A 24,353-nucleotide genomic window follows, 5' to 3' on the forward strand; every position below is an offset into this window, starting at 1 on the left:
AAATTTTTTTAAAATATAATTTTTTTTAATTGGTGCCGCCGGTAAGCCAGGTGGCATTGGTGGCAGGTTGTTAGGAAAAAAAATTAATGGGTGTCGTCGATATGTCAGGCAGCACCAGTAATGTTTTTTAAACTAATTAGTGTCATTGATATATCAGGCAGCACCAATGATAGGTTGTCAGGAAAAAAAATAGATGTGAAAAGAAAAAAGAGACCAAAAAAATAATTTATTAGTGGTGCCACCGACGTGTCAGAGGACATTGGTGGTCCCGCATCATTGTTAGGCGACACCACCCAAAATATATAACCCCACCTCAGCCAAAAATCTATGTCTGTTGAATGTTTTGGTTTTTATTTAAGTTTTTGGTATCTGACAGCCCTACCGCAATGTGACAGGACGGTCACACGCTCCTCTTTTTTTCAATTTTTTATTTTCTTTTTATTTTCCTGTCTTTGCTTTTTTTTTTCTAATATCAATAATTTTTTTTCACCTATTAATTTTTTTTATGAGTTAAATAAACAAGAAAAAAAATATTTTTTAATAGATGTCGCATGATACAGATAAAAACATTCATGATTGGAGTGACAACTCTAGTTATTATAATAAGGCTGATCATTCAGTTAACATCAAAGACATTTAGAATTTTATTTCTGATGACACCTTTTTAATTAAAGATAGCAGTCAGAGTCGTTATTCCATATATTTTGATAGTGAAAGTAATTTTTTGAGCTTAACAATGATTATTCTTTTTTAGTGAATTGAATTTTTTTTTGTAGTTATTGAAATTCTAGTTACATAAATAATGGATCAAAATATGATGATCACCACTATTATTTAGTTTGTATGATAATTATACTAATTATAGTTGGAATAATCATATGACACAATGGCGGTTACGAGCTCCCCATATTTTCTTCATTTTTTTCTCAGTGTTTTTTTCAATTGTTTTTTTTTGACTCTATCCTTCCGTTCATTCACAACTTTAATAGCTATAATCGTTGCCATCCTAAATCGTGTTTCAACTTGTTTCCACCGTCACTGTCACTCCCCCCCTGACGGTCTTCTTGCCCTTACCTATGACACATGTTTTGAATAATGAGGTCAATGATACTACTTTAATTGAGAAAAAGAATAAGTTGATTAAGCCCCTTTTTCCCCTATAATTATGATCTCAAACTTATGCATGGAGTTTATAAGACATCTTTTTCTAGTGGCATGAAACTTGACCGCATAACCATCGTCAATCTGTGAGACTTTCCCTGCGCAAGTTTGAACACAATACTTGAACATGTGACCGCATAATCACCGTCAACTAGGAGCTCGAGTTGTAATGCGACATCTTCTAAGACGATGGTGCACTCCCCACGCGAAAAATGAAATCTGTGGATCTTCGAGTGCCACTGCACCACCGTGAACTCAAACATACCTTAAAATTATCATAAGTTCCCCTTAAAACATCAACACAAATAAATCTTCCTTCCCAAAATTTCAACACCCAATACAAAAAAAAAAAAAAAAACTTTTCTTTTCTTTTCTCCCCTCCTATTGAACATTGATGTTTTTCTTAAAACAAAAATTCACTTTTTTTCCTTTTTTTTCTTCTATTCAACAGAAAACCAAAAACTTCAACAAATACAAATTTTGCACTGGGGATGAGATATATATACTGTGTGGTGCCGCCTGACAGCATCGCGAGACCACTAGTGCTGCCTGACACGTCGGCAACACCACTAATTAATTTATTTATTTATTTCTATTTTTTCTTCAAAACTAATATTTAAAAAAAACCGGTGTCACCACTATATCAAGCGACACCCAAAAAAATTTTTTTTTTTCAGTTTTACTTTTAAGTGACAATTTTAAAAAAAATTGACCGGTATCACCTGTCCATGCCAAAGTGAGGAGAGAAAGTCATTTTTTTCTTTTGTTTTGCCATATTCATTAATTTTCCTCTTAAATCTCCACCACTTTTCTTAAAAACCCACACTATAAACCTCCCATTTAAGCCTCCATCTTCAGTTTCTACATCACACATCACCTAAGGTTTATGTGAGTAGTAAGAGGGAGAGAGAGATAGTTAATTAGTTAGTTTCAAAGTGAGAGAGCTTAAAGAAGGTAAGAGTTTATGTTTTTTTTTTTTTTTGTTTCCCAAGTTAAGAGCTCATGTATTTTTCATCATGACACATTTATTTTTTTACTCTTGTGCATTTTTTATGGTTGAACTATTAATATTACTATTTATAACCTTGTATTTATTATGGGTATTTATTATACTTTGAAGAGAAAAATCTTGAAGTCGGTGCCTCGAGTAAAGGAAAAGCAAGGCTTGAATATTAAAGTTAGAGGAAGAAGCCTTTTTTTTGTGTGTGTGTGTGTTTTCGGAAGGTATGAAACTCATTTTTATGTTCACTTGTCCTTTCATAAACAATATAGTAGAAATGGAGGAGATGGAATGCTTAAGACTTTGCTGAAGTAAATGTGTTAGTTTTAAATAAGTTTAGTAATGTATTATAATAAAATGTAATTTGAATGGTGATGGCAAAGTTTCTTACGATATATGTTTTATGTGACAAGCATAATTTATAATATGATACCTGTGTGGCTAATATCTAAAGATTCACGTTAATATGCTTGATATTGGCTAAATAAGTTATTGATAAGCTATAAAAGTAACATATTTTAATCTCATTCTCAATGTGTTTTTGGATGATTAATTATGTAAATTAGTGAATTTAATGCTCCTAATCCTTTAAATTCATGTTTCTATACTTAGGAGAGTATTTGGAAGCGAAAGGAGCGAAAAACGAGTCAAAATCAGATAAATAAAGCTGTTTCTAGGATCCACACTGCCTGGGCATTTCCACATGGGCTGTCCATACGCCCGTGTGAGCCACATGGGCTGGCCACATGCCTATGTGCCAGCCCGTGTCAAATATCGCACTTTGCTTCCCAAATACGCGGAAAAACCTAATTTTTAGGCTTTCTAAGCATTCTAAAGTCTATAAATACCAATTAGAAGAAGACTTAAGGGGACACGCAGAGAAGATAAAAAAAAAGACTCGAAGAACGCCATTGGAATCAACTCGGTAGCGGATCTCCTTCAAGATTAAAGATCTCCATTTAATTTTCTTCGAAGTTTTATTAAGTTTCTTTATGTCTTGTTGTTATCCTAACTTTGAGATGTTTTTATTCAGGATTATGAACTAAATTCCCTAGATACCTAGGGAGGATGAAACCTATAATGAATCTTATTATTTAATTTCTGTTTTTATGCGATAAATAGTTGATTCTTGTTCTCAATTATGTACGCTTATTTCATGTTTTAATATTTTTAGGATATTAATTCATGTTTAATGCGCTTATTTCAGTGGAGTAAAAGTCCATGTTTAAGAGTAGACCTAGCATAATTGAGTGGAGTTGCATGCAATCCTAGAAATAGGACGACATAAATCTACCGGATTAGAGTCAAATCTAATAGGAAAATTCATAGATTGAGTTAATGCAACAATAGGAGTTTTAATTAGAAAGATATTTCAATTAATCAACCTCTAGAGTTAGTTGTTCTTACTATCGAAAGAGATATTAACATAATTTAGGGATTTCTATGGATCAAGGCACAAGTGAATAAATCGTTTAATTCAGATTTATAATAATAAGTGAAGTCTAGGTGGATTCTTTCTTGGGTATTGTCTATCTCATTGGTTATCTTTGATTATTTTCCTATTTCATTCTCTGTTGCTTTCTTAGTTAGATTAGTTTAATAATTTTATATTAAAAAAATCACTCCAATTTGTCAGCTAAATAACAGAAAAACGGTAATTACTAGTATTTTTAGTCCTCGTGGATACGATATTCCCTATTCACCATAATTATACTATTGCTCGATAGGTGTGCTTGCCTTCGTCTTATTTATAGTTAGTTTAGTGATCATCAGTTATATAGTGCTCATATGTTATATAAATGTATGAATGTGATGAAAAATTATAATTTGAGAATTTATTATTGTTAAGAGTATAACCCTTATAAACTTGGTAGAATAGTTAAAAGATATGATTGACATGCCAATTAGGGAAGAGTTTGCACGTCTTGGAACGATATGTTTGTGCATTCAAAATAGCTAGCCTTTCAAGATCCTTGGATTTTTCAATAGCGATAAGTAACATTGATGGAGAATCTCTCAAAAAGATATCTCAACACTTTCCTGACCAGTTTGGCATCGGAGTATTCTTCTCCCAGTGTAAACACTTGGTTTGATAGATCACACAGTTTTGCATAAAACTCTCTTATAGTTTTTGATTCTTGCATTCTCAGGCTATCATGAGTTGTCTCCAAAATATCCTAAGCAGGTTTGACAATATTACATTTAGCAATCCTTTTGAATTCCTACAAGTCTGCTCCATAGAAGATGACATATAAGGCTTTGGAGTTGGCATTTGCCAACTTTTATTCTTTAGTGGTCCATTGCACCTGTCTTAGGCACTCTTACATTCTCAGTATCCATCATAGGTGACTCCCATATAGTAAGAATTGCTCGCTAGACCTTCTCATAAATAAATTTTATATAAGCTTTCATACGTTCTTTCCAATAGACATAATGGCCAACCTCCAGCATTAGGGGACGTGAGGTAGATGATCCTTCCACAACTTGAGTTTAGCAACACTAGGAATCTCCACTAGCTACGTTAAATGGGAAGCTCTAATGCCAATTGTTGACCTGAAGGCGGTTGCTAAGAACAAGCTAAGTGTTGGCAAAAATGACAGGGCAAGTTGGCACTTCTCCAAGCGCTACGAAACAAAGAAAAAAAAGGTGACACATAGATTGTTTACACAGTTCAGTTTCTCTACGTATGTAGAGCCTAACTCAATGAGAAATATTCACTATATTCAACCCTTACAACAAGTGAACCTAAATCTATCACACTATAGTGGCAATTTCCTCACTTTTGTACCCTTGAAAACTAGTACTATCATCGCTAAATTCACCCATATGAACTTAGATTGTAAAACCACAACACAAAGGTTTTACAATAAAAAAAATGCACTTTCACAAATAATGTTTCTCACTTGAATAAATTAAGTACTTGTGACACTTTATACCCGACCCAGTTGTTGGATCCGAATATAAAATGTCACATTTCATTGCCGAAGCAACTCACTTTTCCATTTTTTTTTGAAAAGGAAACGTAGTGGTAAAATTATTTTATAAAAATTTTGTTCTGCCTATTTTACATAAAACTCCATACAAAATTTAGATTTTCATAAAATATTCACATTTAAATTATCTTCCAAATCAATTCTCAGCACTACAATTTCTCAAAACATATCAATAAACTAGATTTCTATGCTTTACTATTTTATCAAAACATTAGTCATAAAATACTAGCTAAGAAAACATAATGAAAATATTTAAATTCAGTTTACGACATAATATTATATATTTATAAGCCTAGGTACATGTCATTTACATCAACTATAAAGTAAACTCTTCACCAACATTGTTTGAGCTAAACTTCGGTTCTTCAGATGCTGCTGGAACGATCTAACGAATCTAACTACCTGGCACGAAAAAATAAACAAGCCGTATGTTGAGCAATTTTTATGCTCAGTGGTGCTAATATCATATAAATCATTACATAAGTATTAGAGACAAATTAATTGATAGAAATAAACTAAAACATGATTATAAATATCATTAATAACATCATAATAAAAGAAAATTCTAATATTAATAAGCTTTAATATTTTGATATAGACAAATCGAATAAAGAAAAAAAAGCTTTTTAATTAAATTCAAAATCACATAATTAATTTAATTTGCACAATATGGAAATTCAAATAAATTCAAGTTTTGTATTTGCTTTTCTTTCAATTTAGACTCCGTACTCAAGTTTAAACTCATAACCAGATACACAAATCCGCCACCCCGAGTTGTTCGGCAACGATATGGCTATTAGAGTAGTTCACGACCCTCTGGGAATTGGAACTGCCTACGATCCTCTGGGAATTTGGGCTAACAATAATAACAACTGACTGACTTGGCATTCTCTCCCTCGACCCTCTGGGAATTGGGAAGATCTAAATTCTTTGACATAAAGACTCTATGGTATGCCAACTATATCTGATTTAGTCTAACTTATAGTGAAATAGGGTAAAAATCAAATTTCATGATCCATTTCAATTCTATTTTCATATAATTCTCATTTTAATTCTCTTTCATATTCAAATAACATATCGTCTAATGTAAAATAGGCTTCCAATTTGAAATATATTGAATATTTTCTTGCTCAATCATCTAAAATCATAATACTCAAATCCAAATCATAACAATGAATTCGCTAATTTAGTCTTATGAAAAACATAATATTCATCTCGAAACATAATTTTATAAATATTAACTAAATTATTCAAGCTCATCCAAAACTCATAAAAATAAAATAAATATAATTAGTCATATTAAATTAAATATTCTAAAGCTTTATGTAATGGAAATAAGATATTAGCACAAACCGAAGTTTTAATCGCTTTACTCCTTTTTTTCACCTTTCTCCTTCAAGATGTTCGCTTCGTTTTTTAGCTACAATAGGAGCAATTCAATACGAAACAACATCATTTATCCATTCTAAAACTAAAACTAATAAAAACAGACTTAAATATGCATGATTATTTATATTGGCAACTTAAGTTTTCTAGTCCAAAATTCACATATCTTTCGGCTCAATTATCCGCTCACTGCTTCACAAGCTATCATTTAGCACTAATATTACACAAAGTGATCAATGTTCTCTACTTCCCCTTTAACATGGTCAAATATACCAAATAAACTTTTCATCCATTTTTGTTTCTTTTTCACACTTCTAACAAGCTAGAACTCATCTTCTAATAATTTCCTATCCAAAAATATATCTATTTTACTTAAATTTTTAAGCTTTCATCAATGTCCTTTAATGGCAACTTTCAAAATACTTGATAAAATAAAAACCATTGGTGTATATATATATAAAGCAAGCTTCAAAAACTTAAAATCTAAAAAAATTGAAGAAAAACCATACTTTACACTTGAATTTGAAGGAAAATGATGGAAGAATTTTTTCCCCTTGTTTGAAGTGAAAAAGAAGAAGATGAGAAAGTTGTTATCTTTGTCTCTTTTTCTCTTTTATATTTATATTATATTATTAATTAATAAAATATTATTACTTAATAAAAAATTATTTAAAAGCCGTCATGAAACTATTGATTTTTTAAGTAATGAAAAATTACCATTAAATCCTTTTCATCAAAATAAAATAGGATAATTGCACTTTAGTCTCTATATTTTTAAACTTATTCAATTTTAATCCTTAAACTCGATATCGAATTTTTAACTTAACCACATACTCCTACTAATAATCCTCTGTGTTTTATGTCTGACGGTTTCTCTAAAACCGATCACAATTTCTTATACTACTATTTATTTATAGATCAATTATTCAAGGATTTCTACCATAAATATTATTATTCTTTTTTTTAAATGGGGATGTTACAAGTACTCTCAATTTTTATTTAGTAAACTATACAAGTCTCTCAATTATATATAATTTTCGATACTTGTTAACATAATGAAGATCTATATCAATCCCTAGTAAAGAACTAAACCAATTGAATACAATATAATAATAACAAACAAGGTAAACAAGGACCGTTGGCATCTAAGTCTTCAATATTCCAATCCGATCCAACTTCCTTGGTCTAAGAGATTAGATAGACATGATTCGATCTGATTCTTCAAACAAGTTTCCCAAAGTGATATAATCTTTATTGATGGGCTAGATGTAATCCACAATATCAACATAGTCCAAAAATCCAATTCAATAAATTTCCAATCACCTAAATATGAAAACATACGAGTTAGTCAGACGCAATGCTTCAGGAAGTGGACACTTCCTCACGCACATCTTAATTATTCCATATTTCTTAACATCATTTGAATATTTTCGGAAAATCATATTAAGAAAAGAAAAAAAAAGGAATTTTAGATGATGAAAAAAATTGAATTAAACTTAGAATGGAACTTCCAAAATATTAAAACACAATTAATTAAATTAAAATTTATTAACAAAAATAAAAATGTATATAAATTATCTCCAACCTATATAAAATTAAAAGGTACAAAATGTAGCTCTCTAAAAAAAAATACAATAAAATTGATTAAATTAAAAGTGTGGGGGACAGGTAGGTCCCCTTAATTGTTTCAAATTTGCACCCAAAGCCAAAAGTCCTGGTAATTTGGAAATTTGCAACAATGCATGACTTTGACCATTGCTAATGACCATTACTTGTGTTAAAGCTACCAAAATTGGGTTTTAATAATAAATCTTCAGCTTCATTTTCTTTAGTTGTTTTTTCAACTAAGAATAATGAAAATTTGATAAGAACTCTTCGAAAATTGACTCTTTGATTTGAAATATGAGTTTTCCATATCTTCTCAGCCTCAGGTAATAAGGTTGGGAATTTTGACCCAATTTTACTAATGACCAACATATATATGTATATAGTCCCAACAACAAACTGTATATTGATAGCACTTGAGTTTAATGATGTCTTGCATTGCAAACTATATTTACTCCCCATAGTTTTATCATGAAAATCTATGTACCTAATCATGCAGTTCCCTAAATGGGGCAAAAGGGTTTACTTGGTCAAAACAGAACCTGCCCATTTGGGACTTTTAGATGAGAGTCCAATTTATTGACCAAATTAAACATGTATGATTTGTTCACCTACGACGTCCACAAAATATAGAAATTTCTAAACTCTACCTGCTGTTCTGATTCATGTCTAGTCTTGAATGTGAATCTTGTTTCACTCACCCATTCTTGCTCTTTCTCCTCCCACCCCTTGCCAAATGTTGGGTTGGATACTTCTTTCCTTAACTAAATAACTTATAATGGCAAAATCAATCACTTTAGAAGAATATTTTTTCGGCTTTATTTATTAATTGGTCCTTGAACTATACCTCAATTTTTCCTAGCTTACTCCAAAAACATTACTAGCCAATAAGAATATGACATGCGGCATGGTCCTATTGGACACCATACCTTTTTTGGGTAAAATAAGATAATATTGATAATCTAGGGATTAATTTGTTAATAAAGCCTATTTTTTCCTCTCCACTTCTATCACATCAACCAATTGCTATAGTAGAGAGAGGGGAGGGGGGTATTATAAAGTTTTACAATGTGAATAGGAGTAATTTGTAAAGAATGAAAAAAGGAAATGAAGGATTCAAAACATTGACTTGCATGAGCTGCTTTTTTCCCCCCTTTTTTTGTTTAAAGCTCAAACCAAGGTGTAAAATCTTTATTTAGTCCTCACACTATGAGGGAAGGAAGGAAACAGCTAAGAAAATGGGGATATGAACTGATTTGGTCCATGTAATGTGCCCCATCTTTCAATCCAACCCATACTTACCACTGTCCAAATCCCTCCCTTCAACCTTTTTGCCATCATTGTCTCTCTCTTTCTATTCTTAAGACTTTATTTTTGGGAATGTTCATAGAAAATTCCTTTATATATCAAACAAAACCACTCTTCAATCTTATTTTTAGTAAAAAAATGCATGCATTCATATTTTATTATCATTTCCTTTTATCTCTAGTTAGACATGGGTCGGGTCGGGTCGGTTGAATATAAAATTTTAAGAAAAATGGATCTAAAATTTTGTTTAAGTTCAATCCAAATAAAAAATGTTAAACCTAAGCTCAGTCTAGCCCGCCAGTATTAATAATTATTTTATATAAAATAAATTTAAAAATATAAATCAAATACACTAAAACCATTAAAATAAATGTTTCCCGTCAAATTGAAAATATATTAAAAAAAGTCATTACACTTAAATAACACTAAGATAGTTACAACTTAGCAAGCAAATGTCTCTAAAAGAGTAGCAAAATTAATAATAAAACAATATTTATACAATATTTAGACAATAACAATAAAATAATAACAATATAATAGTAAAACAAACAGTAAATAACATGGGGGAAAATTAGGCGCATTTGATTCGAACCCGAACCAAAAGATCTTACTTGACACTGATCCGTTTGGAAAACGAGACTTATTTTTATCCAAATCTATTTTTTACACCTATATTTTTATTCGAATACTCCTACTTTTCGAGTAGATCTTTAGTTGTAGGCATGGTGTGTTGACAACAATGAGCATGTATCATGAATCATTTGTGTTCTCCACGAAGCTGCGGGTGGCGGACCGAATGGGTCAACACCCATGACGTAGGGGTAAGGGGTTCAACCCCTCATAGACCATAAATTGTAAAAGTAAAGAATAAAAAAGAGGAAATTACAGAAAAAATTTGTTGGTTTCTTAAATCCAGAAGAAGAAAATTTCTATAATTTCCAATTCAAACTCAGAATCCAATTAATGGTCAAAGGCGCAGAAAATTCCTCAATCTTAAGGGTCGCAAAGGTCGTTTCAATGAGGCAAAGGTCTAGATGAAGACTCTCCCAATGCCAATAGGCCGAGATGGTTGAAAGGGCAAATCTCAGCAGAGCTGGACTTGGTCATCTTTTCAAACTCTAATTTATTTTTAAAAAAATATACCGTGTAGAAAGGCACGTTAAATACTTTGAAAAATTAGCAGCAGCTTAGAAACACACCGAAAACCAGACAACATTTTAAATCCCATTTTACAAGTTTAAATTTCATTCTATATATGTTGAAATCCAATCCCAAAGCAACGCCAAAACACACCATGGACCAAGAACAACAACAACACACCACCTTGTCTCTAATCCTTGATGGGTGTAAGTTAGCTAAAGAGCTTGAAGAAAGCATCGGGAATTTGGGTAACCAGCTACAGCCTGAAATCCTTTCCAAGTCTTGTGATGATATCATAAATATCTTTGCTACTGCCAAGCAAAGGTTAAACAATAATGCCCATCATCATCAAGACCCCTCTTTGTTTACCCATCACTTACTCCACCCACCTCAGGATTCATCTGCACACCACATGCAGACTGATCCCAGTTTGCAGGAATGGTTAAAGTATGGTGCTATTACACAAGCAATGGACATGATTCAATCTTGTAGACCCAGCATTAGCATGGGGGGAGAAATCCAGGCTATGGATGTATTAAATTCTGGTAAAGCTGCTTCTTCTTCCTCATCTCAACGTTCCCATAGAAGGTAAATTAGAAAAAGAAAAAAACCGGTTTCCACTGATTAAATTATGTATATACTGGAACCAGTTTTTCAATGTACTAGTACTGGATATTGATTATATATGTACATTTAAAGTAGGAAGGATGATGAAGAGAAATGCAAAACGAGAGTAGCTGCTCCTCAGATGGGAAATACCGACCTTCCACCCGATGACAACTACACTTGGAGAAAGTATGGACAGAAAGAAATTCTGGGTTCAAAGTACCCCAGGTAATCAAATCTTCCTTTCCCGTTCACAACCATTAGATTTTTCTAAGTTCTTCGAAAATCAGATATTCACAACGTGAGTCTCAACTATATAATTCAAAAAGGAATCATCTTTATTACTGCAATATATAATATATGCATGCATGTTTACATTCATATTCAAAACTTTGACAAAGTATAAAAGGGTCGCTCAAAATTCGACTTGGTCTCGTTCTATACTCCATAGAATTAAGAAATGACTGCTTTCTTCCCTACAAATAAATATAAAAAGTTGACTTCTTTAATATCGTTTTTCTTAAGGAGACTGCTTTAATATCGTTACACACTCATGTATGAATGTTCATGTTCTGCTACAACAATCCCATCTTAGTATACAAGAGTTCAACGTTATACAGTGATATATATTGCTGGGTTGACATCTGATATATTAACTAGGGTTCATAGTGATCCACGTTTAAGTGAGTGATGAATTGATGATGATAGTAATTAATGGTCATGCACCTATATAGTTAGGTTTCATTAGTTGATATTACGGTATAATTGAATATCAACTCGGTTAGAAAATGATTAATAATTTTAAATTAAAAATTAAAATTAATTTATCTAATGATTGAACCCATATTTAATAGATTTATAAATAAATTTTACTACTACATCAACAATAGTTCTTAAATGAATTTTAAAAATTGTATTGGTGTCACAAGTCAACGTGATTTTTAATTTTTAAAAATAGAATTTTAATATTGAATTTTCTTTTCACTAGCTTGATAACTTTTGACCACAATTAAAGTGTATTTAATATTCTTAATATGATATATTTACCTATATTAATTTTCTTTTACTCACAAGTTAAGCTATTTTTTATTTTGATTTCATACATATTGCATATGTATCACACCTATGTTCTAAATACGTAGTTTCCACACACATACACGTGTGATAGAATTTCTAATATATATCGAACAATCTCATTATAGGTTCTGATCATATTTGCTCTTTTTGACGCAATGCTTAGAACTACCCATAGCTCCTCTCCAACTCATAAATAGGAGAGTAATGCGCTTCAACGTATTCAAACCCACATCGTCTTACATTAACAACGATACTCATATCAATTTAACTAATACTCAATCCGCACATTTCTAATATATGTTCACTTCTTACCAAATATATTTAGGTGTGATAGTATATATATAAGAGAAAAAAAAAAGTAAAAAAAGGGAGTGGGAAAATTAAAAACATGTGGGGTTGATTTTCAGGGCATACTACAGGTGTACACACCAAAAAATGTACAACTGCCCTGCAAAGAAGCAAGTGCAACGTCTAGACAATGATTTTTACACATTTGAAGTAACCTACATTGGTCAGCACACGTGCACCATGTCCTCCACCGCGCCCTCAATTCCGCAGCCACCCCCGGTATTACATGATCAGATGGTTATGACTCAAGCTATGGTGTCTCAGCCTGCACTACCTCCAACTTCTTCTTCTACTACTTCATCATCAATAGTTCCTTCTGGAAGCTGGCTTTCAATGGAATTTAGCCTTGGTTCGGGTTCAGGTGGAAGAGGTAGCGGCGGTGCAGGTTCATCATCAGGAGGAGGCTCAGCTACAGGCAGTCGGTATGGAAGGGATGTTGAGTATTCTGTAGTGGCGGATATGGCTGATGTAATGTTTAATTCAGGAAGCAGCAGCAGCAATAGCATGGATTTTATTTTTCCATGTGCAGAAGACAAATGGGAGGCCCCCGGATCAGGGGACAAGAAACATTAGTTGAAATATTTGCTAAAGCTTAGAAACGTTATTCATGATTAATGGAGACTAATTGGGGGTCGCCGGCTCTATCTCTTTCATTCACAACATACCTCGCACAGGCTTAGATTACCCACTGATCTCAAGTTTATCAAATAACTTTCCTTTCTTTCTTGTAACTTTTTCTACTCTAATGGGTATGTATTATGGAAACAAAACATTTACTTCACTACTTCCTTAATAATTTGTGCATGAAAAAGAAAAAAATTTATTAGAGACAGGATTGTATGAGATTGGTATATCATGTCATTTGTATCCCTTTCTAATAATTTAATGCTATTTCAGTATTTTCGTTGTTGTTTTCACCCACGATAAATCAATTGGACTTCTCATCATATTGGAGCAGGGACATTAGGCATATTTGCGGGCTTATTCCATCTTAGTGTCCGCCCACCCCAACGCTTATACAAAGGATTATGTAACACCCCTTACCCGTATCCAACACCGGAATAGGGTACGAGGCATTACCAAAACACATACACTTGTAAACGTATTTAACCGAATTATAAAATTTCATCTAAATTAAAACTTTCAAAATAATTAACATGCTTCTATAACTTTTCACAATATATCCTCAAAATATTATAATCATAATAATTAGGGCCTACGAGACCCGATACATACTCATGCAATTCAATGTTTCATTTCCATTTCATTCAATTCGCAACTTCTCATGCTCACAATTTAAATCAATTCACTAGCAATTTCCATTTAATTCACGTACAATTCAATGACATTAAGTTCAACACTAATACGTATTTACCATTTAACTCAATGTTTATCGATTATACCGTTCAATAACACATTTATGAAATTCTCAATTTTGCAATGAAAATATCACTTTAGCTTAAATAACAACATCATCCTGGTATAAATACACTATCACTTATCCATTTACTTTAATTCGTTTGGGCCCATTTGTCACTTACCATCCTTAATCAAATTAGGGAACGGTTAGGGAAAATTGAGTACTTCACTTCCACTTTGCCATAGTATAACTATGGTCTTACATATGATCACTTATCACTTGTCTCTGATCAGATAAGTGTAGCTAAGTTACCACTTATCACTTGCCACTTGTCGCTGATCAGATAAGTGTAACTAAAGCTATCACTTATCACTTGCCACTTGTCGCTGATCAGATAAGTGTAACTAAAGCCATCACTTATCACTTGCCACTTGTTACTGATCAGATAAGTGTACTGATCAGATAAGTGTAGCTAAAGCTATCACTTATCACTTGCCACTTGTCACTGATCAGATAAGTGTAGCTAAAGCTATCACTTATCACTTGCCACTTGTCACTGATAAGATAAGTGTAGCTGAAGCTATCACTTATCACTTATCAATTATCACTTATCACTTATCACTTGTCACTGATCAGAAGTACTAAAATTCGACGTTCCATTCCATTTGATTATTTATTCGGTTTTCGCATTGTTATTTTATTTTCAATCCATCAACAAATATATATCATCATACACTATATAATTCATGAAATTAACATTTAATCGTTAAATTTCAGCCATATGAACTTACTATTTCATTATCTTTCTACACTCGTTTTCTATGCACATCACACAAGATATAAACATATCATTCAACCATAGTCGCAAGCTAGTGTATTTAAACATAACTCTTTTTGGAACTAACCACATGATAAACCATTTCACTAGAGATTACATAATTTAAACCTTACCACCCTTTTCATGATCACAGGCATATTTTCAATTAGGCACTTACCATTTCAATGCATAACTTATAAATTTAATGTGGCATAATCTAGCCACTACTTGGCCAAAGCCTAAGCATGTACACTAAATATGTTAGCCAAATACACATATAGCATAAGCATTATAAGCATGGATGAGCACAACATTTATTCATGTATCAGGCTTACCAACATGTGTTAATTCATAAACCATTCATGCCATTATTTCATGCCAAATTATATACCGCATATACCATACACACATACTATGATACTTTATTTTCACACATGAGCTTAAACCATGACCAATAATGCACAAATATAAGCATCATTTCTATTTCATCGTTTATCAATTAAAATCAAGCATATGACCAATTATACACAAATCACTCATATATTTCCCAATTTTCCTCCTCCTCCTCTCCATTCCACATCCTTAATGTGTATAACACACTTAAACAACATTAGCTATAATTTCACTATTCACTTACATGTATATTCAAAATTGTTTATCCGAGTCAGAGTCACTAAATTATTTTTATCCGGAGATACAGAGCTCCAAATTAAGATCCGTTAATTTTCCCTGAAACTAGACTCACATACCTTCTTACCATAAAATTTTCAGAATTTTTGGTTCAGCCAAATAGTACAGTTTATTCTTTAAATTTTCCCCTGTTTCGCTGTCTGACAGTTCCGACCACTCTTCACTAAAAATGAATTATCTAATTGTAAAGAATTTGGATGATGTTTCTGTTTATTTCCTTTGAAAATAGACTAATTAAGGATTCTAAGCATATAAATTATAACTCATAATTATTTTTCTTAAATTTTTGATGACTTTTCAAAGTCAGAACAGGGGAACCCGAAATCATTCTGACATTGTCTCACAAAATTTATTATATCTCATGATTTACAATTCTATTGCTTACACTGTTTCTTCTATGAGAAATTAGACTCAAAAAGTTTTAATTTCATATTTTATTCACCCTCTAATTCAATTCCCACAATTTTTGGTGATTTTTCAAAGTTAGACTACTGCTGCTGTCCAAAACTGCTTTAGTGCAAAATGTTGATTTCCATTTTGCCCCAAATTTCACAGTTTATACAATTCGGTCCTTTCTCAATTAACCCCTCAATTAATACTTTACCTAGACATTATAAGTTGTTACACAACTATTGAAATTCAGAATTTCCACATATAACTCTATCTTCAAACTCTTTTACTATTAGGTCCCAAACATTCACTTTCTATTCAATTCATTCAATAAAATCAGCATATGAACAATTTAAAGCTCTAATTCCATGCTAAATCATCATATATTTCCAACATGTATTCATAGAAACTTTCAAATTCTTTCATAGAATCAAAAACTAATGAATACAACAAGTGGGCCTAGTTGTAAAAGTCACAAAAACACCAAAATTTCAAGAAATAATCAAGAATTGAACTTACCTGCAGTAAAAATAGGAAGAACCAGCTTAAGGAAACCCTTCTATGATGTTTTTTCTGATGAGAATGTAGAAAAATAAAGAGAAATCTAGATAATTCCACTTTGGTTCTAACTTTATTAAGTAAATTTTGCAATATTTCAATTTTGCCCTTATTTCTCCTTACTTTGTTGCTGATTTCATGTCTTTGCCGTCCAGCCCAAATAGACCTTGGGTCTATTTGCCTTTGAAGCCCTCTTCCTTTTATCATTTAAGCTATTTAATCATTTTCCATAATTTTGCATTTGTTACAATTTAGTCCTTTTTATTCAATTAATTATCGGAACTTTAAAATTGCTTAACGAAACTTTAATACTAACTTTTTAACACTCCATAAATATTTATAAAAATATTTATGGCTCGATTTAAAATCTCCGAGGCCTCGATACCCTGTTTTTTTATTCTAATTATTTTAATATTTATTTCTAGTGCACTATTCACTATTTCAAAATTTTTCCTAACTTCACATTTAACTTATACTCACTAAATTAATAATATTTTCTACTCATTTGTCGAATTTAGTGATCTCGAATCACCGTTCCGACACCTCTGAAAATTCAGGCCATTACATTTTTTTCCTCGTCGGATTTGTGGTACAAATATCACTGTTCCGTCTAGACCCAAAATCGGGCTGTTACAGATTACGTATGGGAAATATTGAAACCGTCCTTTCCAGTAGTATAACTGCTATTTTTTTTTTTTTTTTGCAACTTTTGTTGTTGCTGGAACAATGTGGCATGCTTCAACAACTACCCCATTGAAGTATTTGGTCCTACTCATTATCAATGGGATCAATGATACTTCCAAAAATGTATCGGAGGGTCAGTGTTGGGTTAGCCAAAAATCAAAGTTTATCAGAAGTTTAGTCTAAAATTCCTGAAAAATTAGCTTTTAATGATTACATTGGCAATAATCCGACTATTAGAGCGGGAATTTAGTTATGAAATTACTAAAATACTTTCTCATATACAAATTAAGTGTACAGCCCAATTTTATGTCCGGGCCCAATAGGCCCAACAAACCCAGCTACCCAATTCAGCCCAAACTAAAACCTAGTCCATTTACAAAAACAGGCCTAATACCCCAAATTAGGCCCAAAACCGAAACCCAAATAGTCAGACTAGCGCCGCACCCTTGACCTGCTGCCACCGCCCTTGTCACCTCAGCCTTCTGCCGCCACCTGCTCTACCAGGACCTGCAAACACCCAACAAGAGAAGCAGAAGCAGACAAAGACTAGATTAGCAAAATTTAGTTTTGATTTTTCTTTCGGCTATAAAGCCGATTTGTAAACGAAAATAAAACGGGGGGAAAGGAAAATTTTTGAAAGAAGAATAATAGAAAAACAGTTTCTAAAGGTTCTTTTTTTCGATTTTCATTCTATTTTAGCATTCTGTTTCTTCTTCTTTTTAATCGGCTTTTTTTTAAGTATTAATAAAATAACGAAAATAAAAAGGGAAAGTCTTACCTGCGCCGTGCCAGAGGGAGGGGAGACGAACGGTCTCTTTTCGTTTTTCTCGAGTACGGGCTCATTTTTCACGGGATTCAGCCTCGAATCCGTGTCCTAGAGGCGACCGGCTTCAAAATGGACCAAAAAGGTCCGATTTTGTGCCTCCGACCACCGTGTGCGGTGGCCGACGGACGGGGCCTGATAATCGGAGACGGCCGGACCCTGGCCGGATGAGAGGAATTTTTGAGAGAGTTTGACTCTGTTTTCTGTTTTTTTTTTTAAAGTGAAGGGAAATGTTTTTTTTTATATTTATATGGGTATAATACGGTGCCGTTTTGAGCCTTGGCATTAGTGGCCAAAACGGTGCCGTTTGGGTGTTTGGCCCGTGACCCGACCCGATGGCCCTGAGGATCCGCGTGTTTTGTGAGGAGGGACAAATTCCGCATCTAGCCCCTCCGCATTTTAATGTTTTTCAATCAGATTTTTTTAGATTCTTAAATTTCCCCCTTTATTTTATTACCCATTTCAATTCGGTCCCTATTCGAACGACGTCGTTTTAGAGAAGGAAAATTTATCTTTTTAGTCCCTTCACATTATACGCGCGTTCAGAGGAGTCCTTCCCCTTTATTTGCTTGCGGATTTGCCCCCGAAGTTCTGTTTTAAGTTCAAATTAATCTTGTTTTATTATTTTTTCTATTAATTAATTAATTTTAACATTATCATTATTTTTACTATTATTATTTTTAAATATTATTACTATTATTTTGTTTATTGTTATTACTTACCTCATTATTATTATAATTATTTATTCATTCATACCATTTTATTTCAAATCTAGTTATATGTGTACACATTATTTTTAAAAACTTATATATATATGCATACATACTCATATATATATATTTTTATATTTACATACATATCTATATCTATATATATACATATTTTATTTTCATGAATATATACATACATATATTTTTTATATTCTATAATTTTATATACATATATTTGCACATTTATATATATATATATATATCTATATATGCATGCTTATTTTATAAATACATGTATATAAAACATACTTTTGTACACCTTTTATAATATATATATATATATACACACATATATGTATGCATTTGCTTATTTACATTTTATATATAATAATTTTAAACGTATACATATTTATGTATCTTTTACATTTACCTAATCTTATTCATTTTCTTCGTCTATTTCTTTATTTGTATTCACATTATTTGGAATGAATGCTTTAATTTTATTGTTGTTATGGTGTACTATATTAGTTTGTCTTTTTATTTATTTTATTTTATAGCCCTAGTTTGTATTATTTTATTTACATTATCAGCATTGTAATTACGTTACATCTATTTTTACTCGGATTTGTCAAAAAAGAAAATTTAGGAAATAAAGGCAATACTCGATACTTGGGATCTTCGAGAGGATTGAGCCCTAACGTGTTGGGTTCCAATTTTCTTCGTTGAATCTAAGTAATCGAGAATGTTCTTTAATAAAAAAACATAAATAAAAAGCTCATTATCGGGAATTCAATACGTTGTATCCTAACGCATTGGATATGACACGTTGTTTTCTCGAGACGAGGATTTTTCAGAAAAAAATAAAGGCAATATTTCGTATTTGGAAATTCGAGAAGTCGTGCCCTAACTTACTGGGTTTCGATTTTTCTCGCGTTGAACTTAAATAACTGAATATCCTTTTAAAATTGAAATAAATGAAGTTTAAATAAAAAAATAAAAGGCAAGCTTACTCTCGTGTCCTAACTTACTGGATGTGACATCTTATTAGTTCGAGATAAGGAGGCATTTCTCATTTTAATTTATTCGAGTAATTTTGAAATAACGCAATATAAAGAGGGATCGTATTTTTAAATTCTTTTCGAGTTTTTAATTTTCGACACCAAGACATTAAATAATTAACTAGGTACCAATTTTGGGCGTTACGAGGGTGCTAATCCTTCCTCGTACGTAACCGACTCCCGAACCCGTTTTCTAAATTTCGTAAACCAAAATCGTTGTTTTGATAAAATCAAATCGTTTATTAAAAACAACCATTTTCTAAGGTGACCCGATCACACCTCATCAAAAAGGATTGATGGTGACTCCCATTTTTGTTTTCATTTTCAAAATCCAAGTCGACCCCGTTTTATCAAAAAATGGTGTCAACATTAAGTTATATTTTTATAAGTGTCTTTTTATATAATAAATCAATAAAAATTTTATCATAAGATGATTTGAACTCAAAACACCAAGCGCGATGAACAATTGCCTTTACTATTATAACCAAAACATAAATTAATTTTTATGTAACTTTTTAATAAATATGTTTGTAACATAAATTTTTTTTTCACTCACATTGTGATCATGCCATAAATCTAGTCTATACTATTATTTAAATATCCTCAACCGTGTCCTAACTCGGTTGTGAAATTATCAAAAGTTCAATCTTTAAATTCTAATATGAGGGTATTTTTGTCTTTTCATATTTTTAATTAAATAATAGGTTAAAATGTGCTTATAGTTCCTGTACTTTTCAAAAACATGAGGTATTTTCAGTAATTTAATCCTTCGCTTTTCAAATTTTAAAATTTAGGTCTAATTGCTAATATTGTTAATTTTTTTGTTAAATTCAAAGTTAATTACAACTTTTTTTAATTACATGGCTACCAAATAAGTATTTTTTTTAATTTTAAAACGTCACAACAATCAATTTAAGAAAAAATTAATAGTGTTAATAGTTGAACATGAACTTTGAAATATAAAAAGTAAAGGGACTAAATTCCTAGATTTACAAATATAGGGACTAAATTCTCAAATTTTGAAAAGTACAATGACTTAGACACATTTTAACCAAAAATAATACTGCAATAGGATTTGAACTTAGAACATATAATACTTAAAATTTTAACTTAACCATTTCAATCAAAGCCTCACTTGGCCTTAAGATAATTTTATATAAATATATTTTTACCGCTCATATGTTAAAAAGCTCTTAAGAAAATATAAGAAAGAAAAATTAAATCCATGTATTAAATTCGCACCCAATTAAGCCCTCTATTAATAGTTTTCATCATTGACCACATTGACCGTTAAAATAAATTGATGGATGAATTAAATGGTGGCACACATTAACTTTTGGTTTAATCTAATACTTTTCCTATAAAAATGATTAAAATGTTATAAAAATCATAAAATTTATGAAAAATCAAAAAATTATTAAAAATAAAAATATTAAATATTAAAAATATGAAAATTCATATTAACTTATAAAATTATAATAAATCTAATAAATTATAATTTTTATAAAATTAATAAAACATATTTAAAATTTTATAAAACTGTATTAAAATTCTAGTAAAAAAAGTATTAAAATTGATACAAAATTATAAAAAAAAATACAAAAAAACCATAAAAAAAAAAGATGAACTGGACCGAATCAGTTAGTTGGACCAATTAGACCGAAATCTACAAGGATATCGGTTTAGAGAAAACTATTAAATTGACGATTGAATCGATTTTTTTAATATTTTAATATTTTTTAATATTTTATTTAATTGAACTAGACGGATCAGTCGAACTGGCGAACCGATGGCCTAATTGGTTCGACTATCGGCCTGTGTTAGCTCAATCGATTAACTGAAATAGCCAAGAGGGGGTGAATTGACCTTTAAAAATTTTGTGGAAGCAAAGATAAGAAAATGAGACAATGAACACAATGGTTTTCGAGTGGTTCAATTCCAGTTGCCTACTCTACTACCTTAGCTTTTCACCGTTAATGATTTTCTCTAATTCACTAATTTGATAAACCTTTGAGGACAAGGTTTAACTTTACAACTCCCTTAAAATTTCTACCCAACTCTTAAGACACAAACTCTATCAAAAGAGCAAACAAATAAGGAAACAAAGAAACAATCCTTATAAGATTAGAATGTTTACAAATGAAGTACACACCCAATAAAAACACTTGAGCTAAGAAAATACAATGAATGCTCACAAGTATTTACAAGAGAAAGATGATGAATTTAAGCAAAAAGGGTTGGTAAAGAATTTCTTGATGTTTCTTGATAGCTCTTGATCTCTTGTAATCTCTTATGTTGTTGTAGAAGCTTTAGAAGCTGATATTTATGGTCTCTCATTGATTTCCAACCGTTGAGGTTGTTGAGAAAATGAATTGAGCCGTTGGAGGTGTAAAAACCAGAGCATTAAGGACTCTTGTAATAAAATGTATTGATACATTTGAAGGGGTATCGATACTCTGGGCATTTAATTCCTAAATTTAGTGACCGTTTAAGCCTATAGTATCGATACAATAGAGAATGTATCAATACTTGCTATGAGGTATCGGTACCTTAGGGAAGGTATCGATACTCGGGCAATTTTTTCTTTATTTTCCAAAACATCGAACCTTAAAATAGTATCAATACAAGGATAAGGTATCGATACTTTATGAAATGTATCGATACTTTTGATTTTTGTTCAATTTTTTTGAAATATCGAAGCTCAAATTGGTATTGATACCAGGCAGGGATATCGATACTGTAACCTCCCCAACCCGACCTAGACAGTAGACCCGATTTTGGGAGATTACATTAACTTTCGAAGTGGCTCGGTTCTTATCAAAATCAATTTTCCTTTTAAAACACATTTTATTCAGGTGATTTACAATTTATATCCTAGTTTAACTTATATAAGATAGCAATGGAATTAAAACGTAAATATTTTTAATAAAACAATTCAATTAAATTAAATTTTAACAAATAATAATATAAATTTTATAAACTATCTTGAATGAGATGCATCTAAAATTAAATAAAACTAAATCCCAAACCACAGTTTATAATAAAAGAAAATGGAAAATAACTCAAACTCCTAAGGAGTTAAAAATAATAACATTAACGGAAATAAAATGGAACAAATTAAATTGGATTAAATTTATTAGTATGAAAGGCTTTAGAAAAATTTAAAAAAAAAACAATTAAAACCTCTTTCAATTTTTTTCACCTAATTGAACCCTTATACTTATAAAATTGATTAAATCAATCTTTTAAAAAATTTCTGGCATAACATTTGAAAATTATACAAATGGTCACCCAACTAAGTCCGCGTTCCTGTTTTGGTCATTCAATTTTAAAAATTTAGGTACTAACATTTGAATTCGTTCATATTTTAGTCACCAACAGTTAAATTGATAACAGAAAACCTTTTTCTAATTGGTATAATGAAACATTTAGTCCTCAATACTTGCATATTCTATCAATTTGATGCTAATTCTAAATAATTTAATAAATTTAACTCTTCACATTTACAAATTCTATCAATTTGATCCTCATACTTCCTAACAAAGGCTTTTGGGTTTTAAAACAAATGCATCCCACATCTATTAATTGTTTTATTTATGGTTGAAATTATCCAATTCGATATATAACCCTTTTGTTTATATTTTTAAGAAGTTAGTGTTAGAAATTAACTAAATACCATTAAAAATAATAGAAAATATAAATTTTAAAAATATAATATATAATAAAATTATATAAATAATTTAATATTTGTAAAAAATAATTTCAACCATAAATAAAATCATTGATAGTTCGAATGCCTTTGTTTTAAAAGCTAAAAGCTTTTGTTAAGAAGTTTGAGGATCAAATTGATAGAATTTGTAAAGATGAAGGGTTACATTTATTAAATTATTTAGAATTAGTATCAAATTGATAGAATATGTAAGTATTGAGGACTAAATGTTTTATTATATCAATTAGAAAAAAACTTTTCGTTATCAATTTAACTACTAGTGACCAAAACAAGAATGAATTCAAATGTTAATGCCTAAATTGAAAAATTTTAAAGTTGGGTGACCAAAAAAGGAACACTGGCATAGTTGAGTGACCATATGTATGGTTTTCCCAATTTTTAAAATAATTCTTATTTTAATTTTGGAAATTTAATTTTTGCTAATGTGGCACTGTCATGTTGGCAATTGGAGCTAACTAGAGGTGATCATGGGCCGGGCCGGGCCCAGAAAAAATTTCGGCCCACATCCTAGGCTTGGGCCCAGAATATGGGCCTAAAATTTTGTCCAGGCCCGGCCCAGAAGAAAATTCCTAAGCCCAAGCCAGGCCTAACCTATTTTTTAATAAACACTAAAAATTTATTTTAAAAATAAAAAAAAGTATTTTAAAAATATTTTAAAATTAAAAAAAATAAAAATATATATTTATTATATATTTGGGCCGGGCCAGGCCGGGCCAAAAAAGTGGTGCCCGAGGCCCAACCCGTTTTCTAAACGGGCCTCATTTTTTTGCCCAAACCCATATTTTGGGCCTATATTTTTACCTAAACCCTCCCATATTTCAGGCAGGCTGTCGAGCCAGGCCGGGCCTCCCGGCCCATGATCGCCTTTAGTGCTAACGTGGATTGTCATGTTAATATCCATTGCCTTAC

General features: G+C 31.3%; 1 protein-coding gene and 1 long non-coding RNA gene across 2 annotated transcripts; one reads left to right on the forward strand and one right to left on the reverse strand.

The window, feature by feature from the left end:
• Positions 1-10,747: 10,747 nt before the first annotated feature.
• On the forward strand, positions 10,748-13,450 carry LOC105779256 (WRKY transcription factor 55). The gene is made up of 3 exons (XM_012603021.2): positions 10,748-11,181; positions 11,293-11,427; positions 12,684-13,450. The coding sequence occupies exons 1-3, from the start codon at positions 10,748-10,750 to the stop codon at positions 13,195-13,197; spliced, it is 1,083 nt and encodes a 360-aa protein (XP_012458475.1). The 3' UTR covers positions 13,198-13,450.
• A 3,906-nt stretch (positions 13,451-17,356) lies between these two features.
• On the reverse strand, positions 17,357-18,154 carry LOC105779291 (uncharacterized). Its single transcript, XR_001128944.2, has 2 exons — positions 17,902-18,154; positions 17,357-17,630 (listed from the first exon to the last, which is right to left on the reverse strand). It is a non-coding gene; the product is annotated as an uncharacterized LOC105779291 (long non-coding RNA).
• Between the last annotated feature and the right edge of the window lie 6,199 nt (positions 18,155-24,353).

Source organism: Gossypium raimondii, chromosome 4, assembly GCF_025698545.1.
Source record: "Gossypium raimondii isolate GPD5lz chromosome 4, ASM2569854v1, whole genome shotgun sequence".
Lineage (NCBI taxonomy): Eukaryota > Viridiplantae > Streptophyta > Magnoliopsida > Malvales > Malvaceae > Gossypium > Gossypium raimondii.